The sequence below is a fragment of the Phyllobates terribilis genome, unplaced genomic scaffold (genome assembly GCF_046119375.1).
Source record: "Phyllobates terribilis strain yellow unplaced genomic scaffold, ASM4611937v1 Scaffold_5__5_contigs__length_657084704, whole genome shotgun sequence".
Classification (NCBI taxonomy): Eukaryota; Metazoa; Chordata; class Amphibia; order Anura; family Dendrobatidae; genus Phyllobates; species Phyllobates terribilis.
This window is the reverse complement of record NW_027362765.1, coordinates 259,104,662-259,125,682: the sequence shown is the minus strand read 5'-3', so window position 1 is coordinate 259,125,682 and position 21,021 is coordinate 259,104,662. Positions and strand designations below refer to the sequence as shown.

The 21,021-nt window shown below is 38.4% G+C and overlaps 1 protein-coding gene across 7 annotated transcripts in view; it reads right to left on the bottom strand.

Moving 5' to 3' along the window:
• The window catches only part of CACNA1G (calcium voltage-gated channel subunit alpha1 G), a 464,209-nt gene that overhangs the window by 78,225 nt on the left and 364,963 nt on the right, over positions 1 to 21,021 (bottom strand). For 4 of the 7 annotated variants that reach the window (XM_073684087.1, XM_073684094.1, XM_073684089.1 and 1 more), the window contains exons 26-28: positions 10,878 to 10,928; positions 4,628 to 4,779; positions 1,079 to 1,188 (exon numbers count right to left, since the gene is read on the bottom strand). In XM_073684087.1, coding sequence (XP_073540188.1) covers positions 1,079 to 1,188; positions 4,628 to 4,779; positions 10,878 to 10,928 — 313 coding nt within the window. The remainder of the gene's footprint in view (positions 1 to 1,078; positions 1,189 to 4,627; positions 4,780 to 10,877; positions 10,929 to 21,021) is intronic. The other 3 variants (XM_073684091.1, XM_073684092.1, XM_073684093.1) reach the window with 1 other exon arrangement.

Below are 21,021 nucleotides of genomic sequence, written 5' to 3'. Positions count from 1 at the left end.
TGTTATATAAATTTGTGATTAAGGATAATGTCACATTTGCATGTAGCTGAAAAGTGGGGCCCTGGAGTTGGTTACTGGTGGGCTCTTGGCACCCCGGTCCGACACTGCATAGTTCTACAAATCACACAGGAGGAATGAGGGCCCTGCTCATAAGAGATTACAATCTATGAGGAAACAGAGGTGACAGAAAAGGTAATAAAGTGCTTGTATTGTACGGTCCAGCCATCAGTATAATAAATAAGGGTGTTCATTGAAGCAGCATGAACTGATCACCTGACAGTATCATTTTATGTCCAGGTACAAAGTGCCATCAAATGCATGGAGGTTTGTGGGAACAAATGATAGAAAGGACCAGATTTTGGAGAAGTGTAGGAAGGGAAAACAGGGAATAGTAAAATTAGTGAGTCTAAAGAGATGTGTTCTTAGGGCACTCTGAAAACTGTGCATACTGGGAATTATCTGGATTGTCAGGGGTAGTGCATTCAAGAGAACTGGTGCAGCATGAAAAAAGTCTTGGAGAAGGAAGAGGGAAGTGCAAATTATGAAGGATGTTAGTCTTAGGATATTAGTGCAATGGAGATCACAGGTAGCATGGAGAAACTGGCATGAAAATGGCAAAAGGCACCAAATTTTTGTGCAACTACGAGTTGCGATAAAATGTAGTAATTTTTCAAAGCAGTTTACGCTAGAATTCTGATGAATCACAACCACAATGTGTAGGACTAGGCCTTATTCTACAGTGTGAATAATATGGAACAGGATTCTTTTGTATGTAGAACAGTACTACTCTAAACAGAGAAGCAATAAAGTGTTTCTTTCACCTTCTATGGATCAAGGAGCATATTGAAAAATATGTAGTATTTCTGGGGAAATGTCTATGTAAAATAACAGAGTTACTCTCCTGGTTTTGCCTTACAAATATAAGTACTGATGTAAAATACTGTCTAAATCAGAAGTGTGAATGAAGGTCATTACAGTCGCTAGAATTTGTCAGCTGCTTCATCTGCTAAACACAAACCTGTCGACCACAAAACCATCTAAATTTATAGAAGTAACTTTCAAAATAAGATTTTTGTACCTGTCTTTAAAAAAACGTCGGAATCCAAATGCAATCATTTTGCACCCCGACTCTAGGACAAAAATTAAGGTGAAAATGTAGTTACAGATCTTCAGGGCCTCATCCAATACCTAGAAGAAAACAATCAACATTAGCTTCTTTTTAGTCAAATCTTTTCCATCAATGCTTGTGAATACAGATTTGCAAAACATGCTGTTTTTTATTAATAGGTTTAAGATTCTCCATTCATTGAAGCAACTTGAACATTAAAGGGGTTGTCCACCTCTGGAGCCATTTATTTTTAAACTTAAATGTTTGTTTTTGAGGCTAAAAATCATTTTTGCTATTGGGTTTCTTTACAAATGTTGCAACTTTTGGCCTTTACAGAACATTTGTCTCCTTGCACATTCAACTTTGATGTGGTCTGTGGTCAAAAATCAGCTGAGAGGAGCTCAGAAAAAGAAATATTAAAGAAACTCTCCATCTGACCGTCATAATGGGCAGAGTGATGAATTTTCAGCTAACTCATTCTATAGCCAGCACAAGACAGAATCTACAGAAGGCAAACAGTGCAACATTTTTTAATGAAACCCAATTGCAAAAATGTTTTTTATCCCAAAATACATGAATTTAGTTAAAAAATGTCCCCAAACGTGGACAACCCCTTTAAAGACAACTAGGACTGTTGCAACGGCAATTCTGGATTCTTCAAAATACTATATTATCACCTGTCCCGTAGTAATATTTTACCTCACAAAATGAATCCTCTGCAATCCCCTGCTGTAATATCTGTATTGTCTTTTGCTTCCTCCCCTGCCCAGGAGCTGTGGTATGATCAGACCATGTTCTGTACATGGTCAGATAGCCATTGATTAAAATGAACTTTTGTTCGTGGGAAAACCACTTTAAGGTACAGTAATCTAAGGGACAATAGGCTACCATGCCATACTTTTTGCCAAATGTAGTATTTCAGGCTATGTGCACATAACGTCTTTTTCAGCTGGATTCCGCCTGGAATAGACCTGAAAAAGTGCTCAATTAATGTTATAAGTTGCCATGTGCACATACCCTAATTTTGACCATCCTGATAAATGGCAGGTCAAGAGAAAAGAAAGTTCTCCTTCCTAGGGCTGCTCCTGTTTAGCTTATAGAGGAAGGTCCATAAGTCCATCAGGCTTTAGAAAAAGCTGACAAGGAGTTGCTAACTGAGGAAGCCTTGGTAGCAATACTAATAAGGCCATTTAAACCGCTGTTCCACCCTGATCACGTCATTATTCTTGAACATAATGAAATGTATGCATTGAGGCCTTGTCCACATCTTCAGGTCAGGGGTAATATGTAATTTATAATGTTTATTATGTCCTTTTTTCCTACTTTTGAATACGGACACTTTTCCAGGCCCATTGGTTTAACATATGGTATATATAGTTGCATTGACATTTTTGTAAAGGAGTCATGAGTCTAAAAATCATGTCTTGTTCTAAAATTATTTCTGGGGTTTGCATTGCTACTCATTGCCCTTGAAGATTACCAAATTCACATCAAGGTTACCATATACCAGATTTCAAATTTTAACCCAGAAGAGAAATATAACCATGAATAGTATAAAATATAAATGTTTTATTAGATGTATACCTAAAAATTACTATTAAAATCAGAAAAGGTGCTGACACATGAGGGACACAAATATCTATGAAATGGCGTGGATGTCAGGATGTGTCCCTTTGCCCTGACGCGCGTTTCGCCCAGCTTCTTCCAGGGGCACCTGGAACAAAGCCTGCCATTCACGCCATTTCATAGCGGCAGCATTCAGCAAGTAATAACCTTCTTTTGATATTGATAACTTTTGTCAATATAACTAGACAGCACAATGACACTTTACTTTAAGCATGCATTTTGACATCCAGCTTGTCATCCTTCAGAGACACTGTAGAGCGCAGGCATTATGGGAACTTCCGATTCCGGTATTCGATATTCTAAAAGTATCGGAACTCAGTATCGGAACTCCGATACCGCAAATATCGGTTGATACCTGATATTTCAGTATCGGAATGCTCAACACTAGTGAGCACACAATGATATATCCAGCGCTCTCCTTGTAAAACTGTTATCATCTCTCCTTATTCTGGTTGCTAGCAATTTTGTGGTTATAAACAGGGGTTATTTATTTGATGATATCTATGATGCTCTAGTTTATGTATTGTACAGTAAAGATCATTCAGGAGTTATTAATTGCTTTCAGAATAATTTATTAATAATCCTCCGTGATGATACAGAGATGTATAATATTCGCATACCGAAGTATGGCATTTGTGTCCCTCATGTGTCAGCACCTTTCTAATTTTAATAGTAACTTTTAAATATGTATCTAACGAAAGTGTTATTTTTTTATACTATTCATGGTTATATTTCTCTCTACTGGGTTAAAATTTGAAACCTGGTATATGGAAATCTAAATTTGCTTGGAGACCCCCCCCAACTCCATTTTTTTCTGTATGGGTACTTATTTACAATTTATCGGCTTGCTTGTGATAACACAATAATTCACATCAAGTTTATGCTTTCTGCTAAGTATACATCAAATGCTTACACTTCAAGAACGTATTCAAACGTATTCCTTGGTGCATCCCCTGACAATAATGGGTAACATTTAAGTCAACAGTGTATGATTTTCACTATATTTGCCCTTTTTTGTATCTGCATATGCTTTTTTTGAAGGACAAAATGACAAGCTTTTCTGTCATCCAAAGTGTATACTCAATATATCTATATATATATATATTTTTGAATATAGTCATGAAGGAAAAATATTTTTAACACTTTAGTAAAAATATGCCCATTTTTTAAATTTTAAAACCGTACACAAACAGATACTTGTGTTTACAGTAACCATCAAAAATGTAGATGGTAGCATTAAATTACGTGCTTACGTTCATGTTCCTAGCATATACCGTATAGATATATGCTAAATATAAACTTTGTCCTCCACAGCGAGAGATCTCCACTGTGGCTCATAGTGTTAAGTAAAGTCAGATCATCTTATCAGCCATGCGATTTAAATGATCAAGTGGGGAGTCTTTAACAGGCAAACATCCCCTTAGAGGGGTTTTATTATCATTTATAATGGGTAAAATTGCAAAGTGATTGTAAAAACAAGAAAATTTGCAATTTACCTCTCAAGAGCAAGTGGATTTTCAATTCTATAGTGTACTGCTCATTTCCTAGGTTACCGGCCACCTCTTCAATCTATCAGTGGTGGCCGGTCTCCTGGGTAAGGAATGTGTGCTTGCAAGCTCTTTGCCATGCAGCTTGCAGGAGCCCCTCAGAAATGACTGGATCACTAGATTTGGCCAGCTTCAGTCATCAGAGAGTACACAGTTTAGGCCAGCTGCGTGACAATGCCGCTGGTCCGAACTGTCAATCATCAGGAGCACACTGGTCCCCAGCAAGCAGGAAGCAGGTAGTAAGGGGAGCAGCGCACTCCTAAAAAACAAAGATCAGACAGACCCTTTAAGTAACTTATTTAAATGAATTTCCCATATGATTTACCAAGGCCATTTGTTCTTTTACCTTTGGCTGCTGGTAGTGTTCCATGGCCATAGTAACAACGTTAAGTCCAATAACCCCGGTAATAAACAGATCCAGGTAGTGACTTGTGCACATTTGATGTATGAGAAGACGTGCATGGGAGTACTCTGAATAATAAGGCTTGCACTGGGCTTCTACAAATAAGGCAAACACATACTGCATTCAATTAGGACTCCTGGGCAATGTGTTCTTTATAACAAAACAAGTCATTTCTGAGACCTCTAGCCATGTATGCCTTCTCCCAGTCATGCATGCACCCCATGCACTTGCAGTTGCCATGCTTTAGATCAGATAACTAATGCATAAACATAAGAGAAATAAAAAAATTGCAAAACTTCATACACAATTAAATGTAACACATATGTCAGATTTTTTATAATTGCTAATATTTTTTAAAATCTGTCCCAGGTCACTAGTGTAGACATCATCTACTTTGCACATAGAAATATCCAAATCACATTACAGATTCAGAATTCACTGTACAGATGACAAAACGTGAGTACAGATAAAAACTTCAACAAAAGGACTTGTCCCAAACACAAAACTTACGAACATCCTATGGAAGAACTTGTAGAAGAAGAGATGAAAATGCAGAGAACAGAATGAAAAGCACGGAATACATTGTACATAGTGGAACATAAATACTGAAACTGAGAACGACTTTACCACATAATGGGTTGTGTTGGGTAAGGAATTCCAGCCATCATTATAAGAGCACCTAGGTATTCTACATGGAGTGAATGGCAGATGCTCATCTACTTGTACATTACATTCATATCGGAGCACAATACCGGGATTTACATGATCCTATACTTTCCTGTTTCATTCAAAACACAATTGATCAGTAAAAACGTTGAAAAAACACACATTTGCATACATATTGGTTTCTGACTATTCGACAGCTAGGCTATATTTTGTTCATTAGCAGCTCAGTATGAGTCCACAGATTGACAGTATTTGTTCCCTTTCCTGAGTCACTGCTGGATTAACAAAAATACAAAACTCCAATTTATGGAGCACCACATAGCGATGTACTATCAACGTTTTCCTAGCGGTTATATAATCCTTGCTACCTATGCTGTTTTTATTGGGTTTTTCTGTAGATGTGTGCATGTTACTAGTACGCTGTGTGAGATAGTGCAAGGACGATTGCTATATTTCCCCAAGGCATGAGTTGTATATATACATACAGTATATATAATATATATATATATGTATAGATTTAAAGTAACAAATGGAGGCAGCACACCAAGCAATATGGCAAAAAAACAGTGGTTTATTAGCCCATAATGGCAGTGGCAACGTTTCGTTTGTGAGGTATGAACCTTTGCATAATAAAGTTTATACAGTGTATATATATATATATATATACATATATATAGATCTATATTATATATCTATCTTATCCAGAAAAGCTAGGTGAGGTACAAGAAATCCAGGAAAACTGGATACCCTAGTAAATTATACTTTGCCTATTTTTTTATAGAATGATATGTAGGTTTGGCACCTAGGCCCATCATTCAAGTGGTTGGAATGGTTCATTACTGGATTAGGTAATGAGTTCAGTGTGTGCACTTTAACTGGGGAAGCAGAAGGTGTCTGACCAAGATACTCTGTTATTGATCACTGATGGTCTGCATTGGTGCTATTAGTGTTAGGTAATACACATCCTATTTGTTTCTTTTTTGATTGCTGAAAGCCAACAGTATAGTCGGGGAAGCTAATGGCTAACTAGTAATCAGCCGAGCAAGGGTTTATTTTCTGCTTTGTTCCTGTCTCTGACTGCACTGGTCCCATTTTTCCTGCAGCTACACAGCTAATCTTTCACAAGATATATAGTTTGCAATTATATGGAAGATTCTAAAAGAGAAAAAAGACGTGGCGCTATCTGAGCGTGGATCAAACTGTAAGAAGTGAGTTGTATAAGAAACTTGCTTACCTGATGTGGTTGTGCAATATGAGGCACAAGTCACGCTTTGGCTTAGGTTTGAATGCAATGGACTATAGCTGTTCCCGATAAGAACAGGAGTTTCCCACAGTGTGGAAGCCGAGATGGAGACCAGGAACCAGGAAGAAGGCTGTAATCAGCCGAAACGCGTTGTGTAAATTATTTGTTTTACGGTTTTTATTGGTATAAATCATGTCTATCGAATCCATCTGAGGGACACTTTTCTTGATTCAATGTGACGGCAAAGACAGCGCCGAATCCTGGTCTCCATCTCAACATATATAGTTTAGAGTTAATGTCCTCCAAGGCACTAAATCACCTCTGAACAGCTCCTTCTTTGTTGATCGGCGGTCGTTTAGTAGCCTGTTTATACAAGTAGACTGAAGTAAACCATACACACTGAACAAACTGTAATACATCACTCAGTGAGCATAGTCATTTGGGCAGTACAAAAGATCATTTTACCTGACCATCAAGCATTTTTAATGTTCGTTGTGTGATCAGCAGTCTGTTTAGCAAAAATGGATCAATCAGTTGTTGTTTGAAGCAATCATGTACAGAGCAAGCAAGGGGCTCACATGTATGCTTATTCTATTTGAAAATAATCATGTAATTATTCATATCAATAATGTGATTGCTTCAGAGTGATGCAACTAATAACAGTGAAGAATATTATCATAAGAAAATAAAGGGCTCAATAACAGACCAAATGTTCTTAAACAGGACCTGTCACTTGCTCAACAAAATTGAGCTAAACACCTTGTAAAAATCTCTGAGCTACTCTGATTCTGCCTTTTTCTTTTAGTTTTTCTACTGCGTCGCTCAATTGACGAGATATTCACATTTGTTACATTAGGAGCTCTATGTGAAATCTCTGCTTGTAGTGCAACAACTGGGAGCTTCTTTAGCGTCTCCTCTGTTGGTGTGCGCCTTCGCCCCAATCATATTCATCCCAACCCCAATCGCAGCTGATCTAGTAGTCTAGGGATGTCAGACGCTGTCGAGCTGTGATTGGCAGCATCTGGGAAGGATGAGTAAAAGCGAATGAACGACCCCAGAGAAGACTGTGAAGAAACAACCAGTTGAACTATAAGCAGAAATTTCACATACTCCGCTCCAAAACAATAAATGTGAATATCTCTTCAATGGAGTGACAGCGTAAAATGGAAAAAAAAACCAGCAGAATCACCAGAGCTCAGGGATTTTTTTAACAAGGTATTTAACTTGAATATTTTTTTTAAGCAAGTGATAGGTCCTCTTTAAGTGTATTACATTGCTGATGGCTAAGAATTCTGTTTATAACCTATAATCTTTCAATATATCCTCCTGCAGTAATAAAAAAAATCTACCAAACAGTTCCATCAGTAAGTATACAAAATGGAAATGACAAAAATACCAGGGCTGTTTCCCATCAATTTTCCTCTGATTTGTCATACTAATCTATATGTCAAAAGGAAGAAGCTTAGTATATGTTATGTAAAAGGCAAACAATGCAATTAACTGTTTTTGCCAACCGGATTTTAAAAAAATTTGCTCCATTTGCCAGCAGGATATAGACAAAAATCATAGGACCCCAGAGCCAAACTCAAAATTGACCCCCTCCCTCTACTTAGGGCTCTGACAAATGTATTACATTTGTATTAAAGTTAATACTGTTCAGAATTTCTTAACACATAGAGCTCCAAATTGCCTGATTTCATTAGGTCATAGAAATAAATGAAGAAACTCTGGCTGCCTACAGCCATCGCTAAGGGGGAAGACATTCCTTTTACTTTTATGTTGGCAACGTTATGCATTATGCTTTCCCTAATGGTAGCTGCAGGAAAAAAATAGGACTGTGTCAAAAAGCAAGAGACACAAAGTAGTGCCAAGCCTTATCCTATCCTTGCTTCCATAGTAATTTCTTGGTGTGCCACTATAAAAAAATGTGTAGTATGAAATTAGCAAAATAATTCTGTTGTCTTCTTTCGGGAATCATTCCATTACACCATCTCTTGAGCTGGCAAGTTTTAGAGCGTTGCTGTGTCTAGACGTCTGTATAGTTCTGCTGTAATGATAGCTGGTATTCAAGATATCCCATTACTGTGAATCACTGGACATCTGATGAAATTACTACATTTTATGGATTTAACAATTTCATACAGGATAGCACTGATCTAAGAACTAGTTTTATAATATTTCACTATATGTCTTGTCCACATCCTGGTGACCAATTTGTAAATTTCATGGTTGTCCATTTGGTCCAAGAATAGGAATCGCACATATTATGTATCCTCAATTCTAAATGCAAAATACAAAAGTGATTGTTTCTCTCAATAGTTGTTATGTTTTACATTCTTTATCTTAAAATACTATATAATGTTCTAAATTCAGGATTACTCTAAAATGAAGACTGTTTTTTTCATATATTCATCTGACCAGTTGGGCTCATTTTACTTATTTATTTAATGGAATTTCTTCTGGATATAAAGTAATAAAACTGAGCAGAAGTTGTACCAGAGTGCACTGTTGGATTAATAATAGCAGACTACAGAACAGGGGTACCAAAATTATGGCTAGCAGCTGGCTGCCAGCTTGGTGCATTCGTATCAAGTCTAGCCAGCAGCTATGAAGATCCCGTGGCCAGATGGTGACTTTTGTAAGCTCTGTATATAAGAGCAGATCAAGATGCACATATACTGGCCACTGGGGTAATAGGTTAATATTTAAAGCTGGAGAAAGGATTATATTGCCAGGTAGAGGGTTGCTTGTAGCTGGATGTGATGGTGTTCTTGTATCAGGCACTCCTGCCACACTGATTGGGGGCAAGGTGGGAACTCTTAGATGTAAGAATACTACCTACAAGGGAGGTGGGCATATGGGTGTAACTAATGTGGGGTGTCAGGATGTCACTACTCAGGGGGTTCTGGATGTGGCTCAAAACCATCAGAACTGAATGTGGCTCTTAAAGGGGTGGTCTGATATTAACATTTATTTTAATCCTAAATATCTATATATTTAATGCCATAATCTAATCTCTTATCTAATATACTTTAATTAAACAGTTCTTATTGTTCCCTCACTTTGCTATCTAGCTGCTTTTTTTTTTTTTTTTTTTTTTAACCTACTTCCTGTTTGATGATGCCTCGTTTGAGAACCCCAGTGAGTTCAGGTAGCAGAGGCTGCGGTCACTGCTGTCGGCGCTGACCCCTCCATGAAACAAAGCGTCATCAGTGACATCCGTTTCAGGAGTAGGGTTAGTTCCTGTTCTACTGAGCATGCGTCGGTTGTCAATTCCAACATATGCTCCATAGGATCTTGTCGCTGTGCAATGTTTTTCTCAGAGCACAGTGACAGTGCGCTCCATCGCCAGCTCTGATGAGAAGTGATGAGCTGGCAAGAGTGCACTGTCAGTGCACATTATAAGGGGAAAATCCGGCCAGCGCCGCCCTTGCAAGTGAAGTCCTTTTATTTTTTTTCTGACATGGTTCCTCCATTTTTTATTTCTTTCTACATTTCTTTTAAATGGAAGTCAGGTACTAAGACTATGTTATGCACAGCGCGCTTTAGTAGTCTGTGACACACCCCATTCCTAGTAGTGTAGTCTCCAAACTAAGCAGCTTATAAGCTTATGGCAGCTTATAAATACAGTATTGCCATATTAAAATGACATGTGTTAACATGCCACCACTTTTTCCCACTCATTTTACATAGACGTAGCAATGCAATTCATTCCTTTTTGCCCTTGATGGCCGTTCTTTACTGGTGACAGCAACATTAACAACATGCTATGTACGAACCACAACAACCAATCTCATGGTAATGACAACAAACAATACAATATGAAAACAGATCATCTTCAGAAGGTAGAAACTATCTCTCTAGTGCCACCTAAAGGTAAATACTCTCGGAGAGCTAATTTGCATTCATTTTCCCGAAGGACACACTAGTTGCTTCTTTGCAAGGGAATTAGTACCAGTTCAATAAAATGGATTGTCTGTAGCTTCATGCATTATCAATCGAATAATTAAACAGATTGGTGCCATCAGTTACCAGGCACTCTCTATTTTTAGCTGATTATTAAAGTGTTCTTTTTTTATGTCAGACATTTCCATGTGGAACGTTAAAGTATGTTGTGTCTCTTGTGCGATGACGCTTGTGAATTTTAACACCAAGATGAAATGTGTGAGCCATGAGATAACAAACAAGACTTCACACACAGCTTAGTGGACGTCTGACATCAGACAGCAATTAGTTACACGACAAAGTCACCGTGCTGGGACAATACACCAGATCTGCCAGTACCTTGTGATGGACTGGCTGAGTGCTCCAACATTGTATCATCCAGCATTAGATCTAAAAGAATGACATGCTGTTAATTACTGCTCCCTATGCTGTAGTACACTTTGATCTGTGCCTAATGTGATGAATGACTTCTGGAATTGAACTTTATGGTAAGTCAAAAGCGATGAATAGCTGAATATTTGATGAAAAGTCAAAGACTATAGCTTAAATGGAATCTTTCACCGGGCTTTTGTTACCCCATCTGAGAGCAGCATGATGAAGAAGGGGAGACCCTGATTATAGCGATGTATCACGTGTTGGGCTGCTAGCTGTCAGTACAACCACGCCCACACCACTGATTGGCTTCTTTATGTGTACACTTTGCATAGGCAGAAAGCTGACAATTAGTGGCGTGGGTGGGGTTATACAGAGCTCATGAATATGGAGGACTAGGCAGCAGGTTTACTAGTCCTCTAGTGATATTCTCCTGCTGATTAAATAATGGTTTTATCAAAACTACAGCAGTTAGCCCAGTCAGTGACACATCACTGGAATCAGGGTCTTTGTCTCTACATTATGCTGATTACATATTAGACTGGCAAAAACCCTGCTGACAGATTCATTTTAAAGGGAAGGTCCATCTTTGCAACCTTTTTTTTATTGTTTCATTGCATCTAACATGAAACATTTAAAAAATTTTTTGCATACACTGTAGTCTTAATTAAACACGTCTTACTGTTCTGTGTATTAAGCTCCTATGGAAACCTATGTATCTCTACGATAACAGATTACTAACAACCTGCGTAATCTTATCCTAAAAAAAGTGGTTTTGCTCACAGGTTAATTTTTAGAGTTAAAATCCAATATTCTACATTGGGATATGATTACAATACAATAATGCAGAGCAACATGGTTGGTTATTCTTTTTGTGCTATGTTATTATATTCTAATTAGATTCCAACCAGGAATAATGGATTTTAACTCTAAAGACCTGTAAACTCGACCATTTAGTTCTCTGTTGTACATGAGAACATATTTAGCAGTGGGAGGTTTTGTGCTTCCATACAGTCACATGCACTGAAGAGTGGGGGAGCTAGTTTTTATACTATATGCGGTAGATTTATCCTGCAGTCACATGTTCAAGGCCATGACTGCGGTCTTAAAAGATGAGGGGTGCAAATCCTAATGTATATGTCTCTACATTTATACATTGTTATATCATAACTATACAGTGATTGTTATAATATAACAATGTTCCCACTATACTAGAACCAAACATTACCACAATGATAAATATCACCGCAATACTGTTACTGAGCAAAAACACACTATACAAAAAACAATATTACCAATAATGACACTATAAAACTAGACAATCGAATAATACCGCTATATAGTTACTGAGCAAAACCCACTATACAAAGACTAAAATTATCACCATATAGCACATGAGCTCGGATACATGGGTGGCAATATCTCTAAAGGATCAGGCTATATGGCTACATAGGGTTTATTTGTAGTCTGCTATAGTGGAGTCACATGCATCTACATAGGAGCTGGTGACAAAATACAATAAGTGATTTTTAAGCAATGAAATATTGGAAACTTGCTTGATTTTAATTTTAGATACATTAGAAAATTGGTTGGAAACTTTATGGCCGGTCGATATTTTGGAAAACAAAGACTGCACATAAAATAAAAAGTTTTCTTACAAACTCTCCTTCCCCTTGCTGATAATGACCTTATCAAGATGTTATATGTGTCACAATGTGGAAAAACTTTAGTTCTAGTAAAAAATATCCTGGGATGGATGAACACTAGCCACAAACTCCGTGAAAATGTTAGCTGATAGTACAGTACCTTATTCAACAGCCTCTAATAATCTGTAGAACAAAGCAGGTAAGTAAAGTATCTTTCCAGCTAAGAAACAATTTAAAATTGAGATTGAATTTTTTATATCAGGACCCAAGAGGTTTGGCACAGTAACTGACCTGCATTTATTGAGATTGTCCACTCTCAAGACGATGCTTGTCTACTAACCTGATACAAGACTTCACACAGATAATATATTATATGTTTAAAGGGGTAGTCCGGTACCTAAAATGTCCTTTCTATTTATCTTTACAATCTAACCACTTTTTCAATTAGCTTCACATAAAATATTCTACACTTCTCTCTATCCAGCTAATCCCTAAATGTATTTATTTTACTTTACTTCCTGTGACATTTCATTTGTGTTTAGTCTCAAATGGAATGTCACAGGAGGCTGGTGCTGTACTCACTTCCCTGTAGCATCTATTTCCCTTTCTGGAACAGGATGTCAACTGGGAGCAGCGCTGCAGTGACTTATTACAGTTTCTTGCATTTCCTCCCTCTGAAAATGTCCTGGATCCATGGTCATGGTGATAGAATTTGTGGGAGAGGTGATTGCAGCGCTGGCACTCTGCTTCTATCTCTGCCACTGCTGCTTCTAACTGTCAAACAAGACATCATTATGGGATGGAGATAGAAGCAGTGAGTTACACCAGCGCCACCCTACAATTTCTAGCACCACCCTCAAAAGAATCATCATCAGGGGCGGTGATAAAAGCTAAGTGAATTACACCAGGGTCACACACTGATGATGATTCATTTGAGGGCAGTGCTAGAAGCTGTAAGACGGCACTGGTGAAACTTACTGCTTTTATCTCCACTCCCTCAAGACGTCTTCTTTCACAGGTAGGGGCAGCGGAGGCAGAGATAGATGTAGAGTGCCAGCACTGCGCTCACATCTCCCACAGATTCTATTACAATGGACTCAGGATATCTTCTGTGGGTGGCGATGTAAGAAAATGTAGTAAATAATCTTAGCGCAACTCCCTGATGATGTCTATTTAAGGAGGAAAGATAGACACTGTAGGGAAGTAAGTGCTGCCCCAGCCTACTGTGACGTGTCTTGAGACTCCTCTCAAAAGAAACATCACAGGAAGTGAAGTTAAAAGAAACACATTTAGGGATTAGCTAGATAGGGAGAAGCATAGGATATTTTATAATAAATCTAATTACAAAAGTGGTTAAGATGTAAAGATAGATATTTTTAAAAGGACATTTAGGTACCATACTAACCCTTTAAATCATGTTATTTTATAGAGCAAGAAATGCACATACTTATCAATATCTGTTAGCAATCTATTATAATTTATGGAGTAGAATTTTTCAACCCAGAAAATTTTCACGTGGATGATGATAAATATTAATTGTGGGAAAGCTGCTTTAAATTTATGTCCAGGCATCTATGTCTATAAATCATTATAACAAGGAAATATTATTATGTCGTTAGGTCAACTTTATGAAACTAGGGTATTATTATGAGCAGAAAGATATTAGTTTCTGTAATTTTACCAGTTACTAGGTCAGACTCACAAAGATGTCAATGGTGACACGGTTAACATTGTGATGTCAGCGTTGCCAAAGTCAGCAATATAAAGTCGGTTATGGCATTATTACAATAATGATGTCATCGCATGGCAGTGTGTGACAGTTGGAGTTGCCATGGTCACTATTATGAAGTCAATGACATCATTGTTAGTGGTACAGTTTCAGTGTTGGCATGAGCAGTCCTACAGACACTGAGGGGCATATTCATTAAGAGTGGCATAGTGCATACAAGTTTTAATAAAGGGCTCATTGAAGTTCAATGTGCCAAATTAATTAAGAGGCACACATTACTAAATGAATTTGATGCATCTTCTCTCTGGATTGGACCTATGTGGTCACACCTCGTCCATTCCACAGTTCCATCCATTTCCGCACCGCTGCTTCAAACTGACGTGAAAACGCCAAGGTTTTTATCCCAGTTTTCTAGTGTAAAAGCTTTGATGAATTGGTCCCTATGATTTCATTGTCAGTTAGGTCATTAATCTGATATCAAAGTTAGTATGGTCAATGGCATGATTGTATCCTCATGCTTATGATGCCAATGATAGCATTTTCAGCAATATGATACCAGCATTATCATAGACATTGATGCCAATGTTGTATTGATCATCATTATTAATGTGAAGGCCCATTTCTACACCATGGTTTGAAAATTTATGGATGAAAATCTGGAATACATTTTTAAGGGTGTGTCTGGGACAAGGAAGCTTTGCTTCCCTCCTTACTAAAACGGGCGCGTTTTTGTGTATTTTAAGTGTATTGAACGGTTTATGCATAATAATGTAAATAATATAATGTGTATTGTTTTATGACTATTTTATATGTGAATGTATTAAGATAGGGACAGTATAGGAATAGGATCAGGAAATAGTTAATACAGATAGGATTGGGAAGTGCAGTGGAGAGTACATTAGTTCAGGAAGTTAAACAGAGTTAGTATAGAAACAGTTAAGCTTTCGGGAACTCACCCCAGTTTGGAGGGGTAGGAGTAGATATAAATGGAAGTATTTTCTGGTTAGGGCAGATAGAGATAGATGTAGAGATAATGACAAGTGTTGATTAAATCAGATAAAAATTATTGAAGCAGAAGTTAACAGCCGGAGAGCTGAAAAGCATGGGAGAGGCAGACAAAGAGAGAGAGCAGCATGAGAACGGCCACAACAAATTTCTGTGGTCCATCCCGGGACGTCCGGGGCCTATGGCCTGAATTAGGTATGAAGGAGCCTACCTTACTCTCTTCCTCTATGGGGAAGCCAGATGGGAAGCCACAAGAGGAAATTGGGTTGGGATTCTGGATAGCTGCAAAACCGGGCGGAACATCCCAAGGGCTAGATTTGCTAGCAAACAGAGGGATAGCGCAGGCTGACGAAACCGTTACCGCTTTGACATATTGTGCTGTATCTGTGACTAAAACTGAACTTGATCTGCAGAGTAAAGATGAACTGTTTAAAAAGGACAAAATGTCTGCTGTTGACTGTGTGGTTGCATCCAGATCCGGAATTGTGGAGCAAGCGGAGTCCACTATACACAGACCACACGACAGACGGGACATTATTTACTTGTGGGGTGCCAGGGTGTGGGAAAACAACAGCCCTTCACATCTTACACATGTCTATCAGTGTAATCCTCACTAACGAACAATGTCCATCACCGTAGCTCTCTGACAATTGTGTGTTAGATAGCAATGCCTTCAGTAAATCTGGTAAAGAGCAGAATTTATATTTATCCATCGATTCTCCAAGATACATCAAGTTTTTATTGATCTTTTTCTCTGATCAAAAAAAGCCAAATGTCATCACAATAACTGTAGCTCAGTGGGAATCATGTTGTACTCACGTGTCCCAGTTCCAGTGCCGGGTCTTGCTTCCTTCCCCTATGGCTGTCTCCCTCTTTGCTAGTCTGCGCCAGGTTATTGTGGTAGCCCATCAAGCACCACTGATGTTATCACCCTAGACCTTGAAAGGCTTACTCAGGCAGGAGCCCACTGCTTGAGTATTGAGAAAGCATAGTTCAGCAACAATGTGTTTGTCAGGCGTTAGCTCCACCTTCCACTTGGCTCAGCTCCAGCCAGGTATATACTTATTACTACTCCCGACTTCCATGAAACTTCCAGCATTTACTTCCAAGTCCAGCCCAGTATCTGTGGGTGTTGTCCACACTCTGCTATCAAGATTCCAGATTACCAACTTCTCTCCAATGTTCTAGGAGTTGATTACACGTTTGTCTCTGATAATAATGCACTGCAAGGTTCTGTTTGTGTCTCTGCTATTATCAAGCTACAAGTTACAAACTTGTTTTTCCTAATAAGTTGTGCTGAAACAAGCTACAACTTACGGCCGTATAACTCAGATGAGGATCGCAACACAATCCCCGGACTGGCCGTCAGACTTTCCAACCTCGGTTTGGAAGAGTCACTGGCCAGGCCGAGAATTGTGTTGTGATTGGCATCCCAATTATATGGCCGTAAGCAGGCAGCATCATATTGTGAAGATTGTTATACCACTGCTGCCATTTGGAGGGCAGTGTTGTGATTATAGGATTTTTAATATATTTGGGTATGGTCAGACTCCACAGTATGATGATAATGATGTTGTCATATAATTAAAGGAGTTGGCCACTTAATTTTAACAAATGTATTGGGTACATGATTGTCATTTTGAGAACAGGAGAGCTGTGCAGTATGCCAGGAAGACTTCACTAACAAGTATAATACTTACACTGTATACTAGTAAGTGCTACAACATCATGTACCCAATTGTGATGTTAATAGTGGCCAACCACTTTAATATGTGTTGAGAGAATTATGTCTTTGTCATTCCCAACATTATGATACAAGTACGATTAGTACTGTAACACTACTGTTATATAATTTTTATTACAATACTTTTAGGATTTTGATACGATGTTGGAATGCATAGTATGATGTTATTAATTAAGATGTCATGGTTGTACTCACAAAATTATGAATACTAGGCTCTACCGTTTAGGGCATCTGATTGATGTAGACATTAGTAAATGTATTACCGCTGGATAATATCTGTAGATGATATTATGAATGTAAGAGAAAATATCATAAACTATCAGCAGATAATGCATCTGAGAGATCCAAAGGAAACTGGTGCAGAAATAAAGAAAGAGATCCCAGCCAGTCTATGGTGTAGTATTTCACTGCATGCAGACAATGATTCCAAAAGGAAGTGAGAAAAAGGCTCACCAAATAATACATATCCTTACCCAAACAGTGGTAAATGTCTAACTCCAAGACCTTTATAAATTAAAAAAAAACCTTTCTATGGAAAAGTTGATTCTGCATGTAATAGTTGTGAAAAACGGACACTTTAAAACACACTACATATTGCATGTCATACTGTAATGTATTTTTTCACAAGGACACTAGATGGCGCTAGTGATATGCAAATATTTCATATAAACCAATGATAACAGCATCCATAATTTGGTCACAAATAGTGAGAAAAACTGTAAATGAACAAAGCTAGAGTGCTAAATATTTGCAGATCATTTTTTACGAGATATAAATTCCATCATTAAGGGAGTACCCAACTTTATAATTGTTTTTTTTTTCCCCATAAATCAATAGTGGGCAGCAAGGTCTTAGTGGTTAGCACTGCAGCCTTGTAGTGCTGGGGTCCTGGGTTAAAAATCCCAGACAGGACAGCATCTGCAAGGAGTTTGTATGTTCTCCTTGTGTTTGTGTGGGTTTCCTCCATGTTCTCCGGTTTCCTCCCACACTCCAAAGACATACTGATAGGGAATGTAGATTGTGAGTGGGGACAGTGCTGATAATGTCTGTAAAGCACTATGGAATCTGATAACGCTATACAGTGGCTTGCAAAAGTATTCACCCCCTTGATGCATCAGCACTAAATAGTCTAAGTTGGTGAAGTGAGAATAATATAGGCATAAATTAAATTTATGGGATCAAATAACTAAAAAATTGGCATGTACATATAAATTCACCCCTTTTGCTGGAAATTTCTGGTGCAAGAAATTCCCTTCATAAGTCACATGCTTGGTGAACGGAAGTCCCCTTGTGTGCAATCTAAGTGTCCCATGGTCTGTCAATATATACATACCTTTTCTGAAAGGCCACAGAGGCTGCAACACCATTAAGCAAGAGACACCACTAACCAAACAACACCATGCAGACCAAGGAGATCTACAAACAAGTCAGGGACCAAGGTGTTGAGAAGTACAAGTCAAGGTTGGGTTCTGAAAAAAAATATCCCGATCTCTGATGATACCCGGAGCACCATCAAATCCATTATCATCAAATGGAAAGAACATGATATCACAACAAACCAGCCAAAAGAGGATCGCCCATCAAAACTCTCAGCCCGGGCAAGGAGGGCATTAATCAGAGAGGCAGCACAGAGACCAAAGGTAACTGGGAAGGATCTGCAGAGTTCCCAAGAAGAGACTGGAGTATCTGTCCATACGACCACAATAAGCTGTACACTCCATAGGGGTGGCCTATATGAAAGAGTGGGCAGAAAAAAGCCTTTACTTACACACAAAAATTGTAAGGCTCTTTTTGAGTTTGCCAAAAGACATGTGGGAGACTCCCCAAAAGTATGGAGGAAGGTGCTGTGCTCAGATGAGACCAACATTTAACTTTTTGGCCACAAAGATAAAAACTATGTGTGGTGCCAATCCAACATTGGCTGGGGGGATGTTTTTTGGCAGCAGTGAAAGGGAAAATGGTCCAAGTCGAGGGGACGAGGGGAAGATGGATTGTATGGAATACAGGGATATTCTTGAGAAAAACCTGTTTCAGTCTGTCAGTGATTTGAGACTGGGACAGAGGTTCATCTTCCAACAAGACAATGACCCAAAGCATACTACTAAACAACACTCGAGTGGATTAAGGGGAAATGTGTAAATGTTTTGGAGTGGCCTAGTCAAAGCCCAGACCTTAATCCAATTGAGAATCTGTGGTCAGACTTGAAGATTGCTGTTCACCAGAGGAAACCATCTAACTTTTTCAGTTTTACCTTGAAAAATGGACAAAAATAACAGTGGCAAGATGTGGAAAGCTCATAGACTTATCGAAAGCAACTTGCAGCTGTAATTGCTGCAAAAGGAGGCTCTACAAAGTACTGACTTTAGGGGGGGGGATAGTTATGCACACTGGGGTTTTCAGTTATTTAGTCTTATTTGTTGTTTGCTTCACCAAAAAAAGAAAACCAAATGTTCACAGTTGTAGGCATTTTCTTTACATGAACTGATGGAAACCCTCAAAAAAACAAACAAACATGAAATTCCGGAATGCCAAGGGTGGTGAATACTTTTGCAAGCCACCATATAAGCAATGCATAATAATAATAGATAGTACATGTGAAAATAACAAACTTTATAATATATCTTATAATAAAAATCTGCTTTCATTCTTCTCCTGGACTGATCTTTCTCAAAATTCCCATTTCTCCATTACTGAGATAGGAGATGACAGTTGGTGCTTGTAAAGTTCCATGGAGAACTGTAACTGACGGTTCAGGAGAACTTGCAGCAGAATGTCTGTGTCTGCCTCTAGCTCCTCTCTCCTTGCCCCTCCTTTCTCAATAGAATTTGAAAAACACCAACTGCCTATCTCAGTAATGGGAAAATGAAATGAACTGAAAAGTGAAAGATCAGTCCAGGAGGAGAAAGAAGCAGATTTGTCTCAGAGTTTCTTATTTTTATGTGTACTATTGATTTCTGAAATAAAAATTAAAACAACGATTATTCTTTAATGCAGAATGCTGGTATAGATTTCTGATCTTTATGTGGGGTTGTTCACCTCTGGGGACAATTTGATTTTTAAGCTTAGAGGCACGCTTTTAGGGCTAAAAATCATTTTTGTAGTTCAGTTTCATAAAACATTTTTTGTAGCATTTGGCTTGTGCAAGCTCCACACATTTATGTTTGATGTGTTTTGTGGCATAAATCAGCTGGGAGGAGCTAAAAAATCTGAAACTGATAAAACTGTTAGAAACTCTCCCAATTAGACCATCAGAATGAGCTCACTGACAGATTCTCAGATAAATCATTCTGCAGCCAGCAATAGACAGTGCAACACAGAGGCTGTAGAAGGCAAACGGTGACAAATTTTTATATTTACTCAATTACAGAAATTAGTTTTAGTAAAGAAAGTATGCATTTTTCTAAGAAAAAAAATATGTCCACTACTTTAAATGGCTGTAAACTGGGCCCATGGTCCATGATTACATGAATATAAAAAAACAACAAACAAAAATAAAACCCCCAAAAAACACATACCTACCAGACCCCGTTGCTCCTCAGTACTGCTATCGATGACCTCCACTGGTCTTCTGGCTTCCTCTTTTGAAAGCAGGGTAGGGGGCATCAGGTGATTTCTGAAGTCCATTATTAACCACTGATTGGCTGCAATAATGACGTTACTTCTACTACGGAGCTAGGAGATTGTTTCTTCTGGCTCAGAGCGCGCGCTCACATGAACGTATAACATGGCCGAGTGCTATCTGATGCGTTATCGGATAGTACTCTGCCCAATGTTATACTATGGGGCAGTGCAGATCTGCACTGATTTGGCATGGGAAAACAATCGCATGATGCTGCGGGTGCATCCGATAATTGGATCACACACACTCATACAAGTCAATATCATCACAGTGAAGTCCAATTACCGCTGACGCAGACAATGGAGAACATGGAGAAATTAGGTTCTCAGTCTTCTCCACACCTGTGATGTGACAATCACAGCACAGTA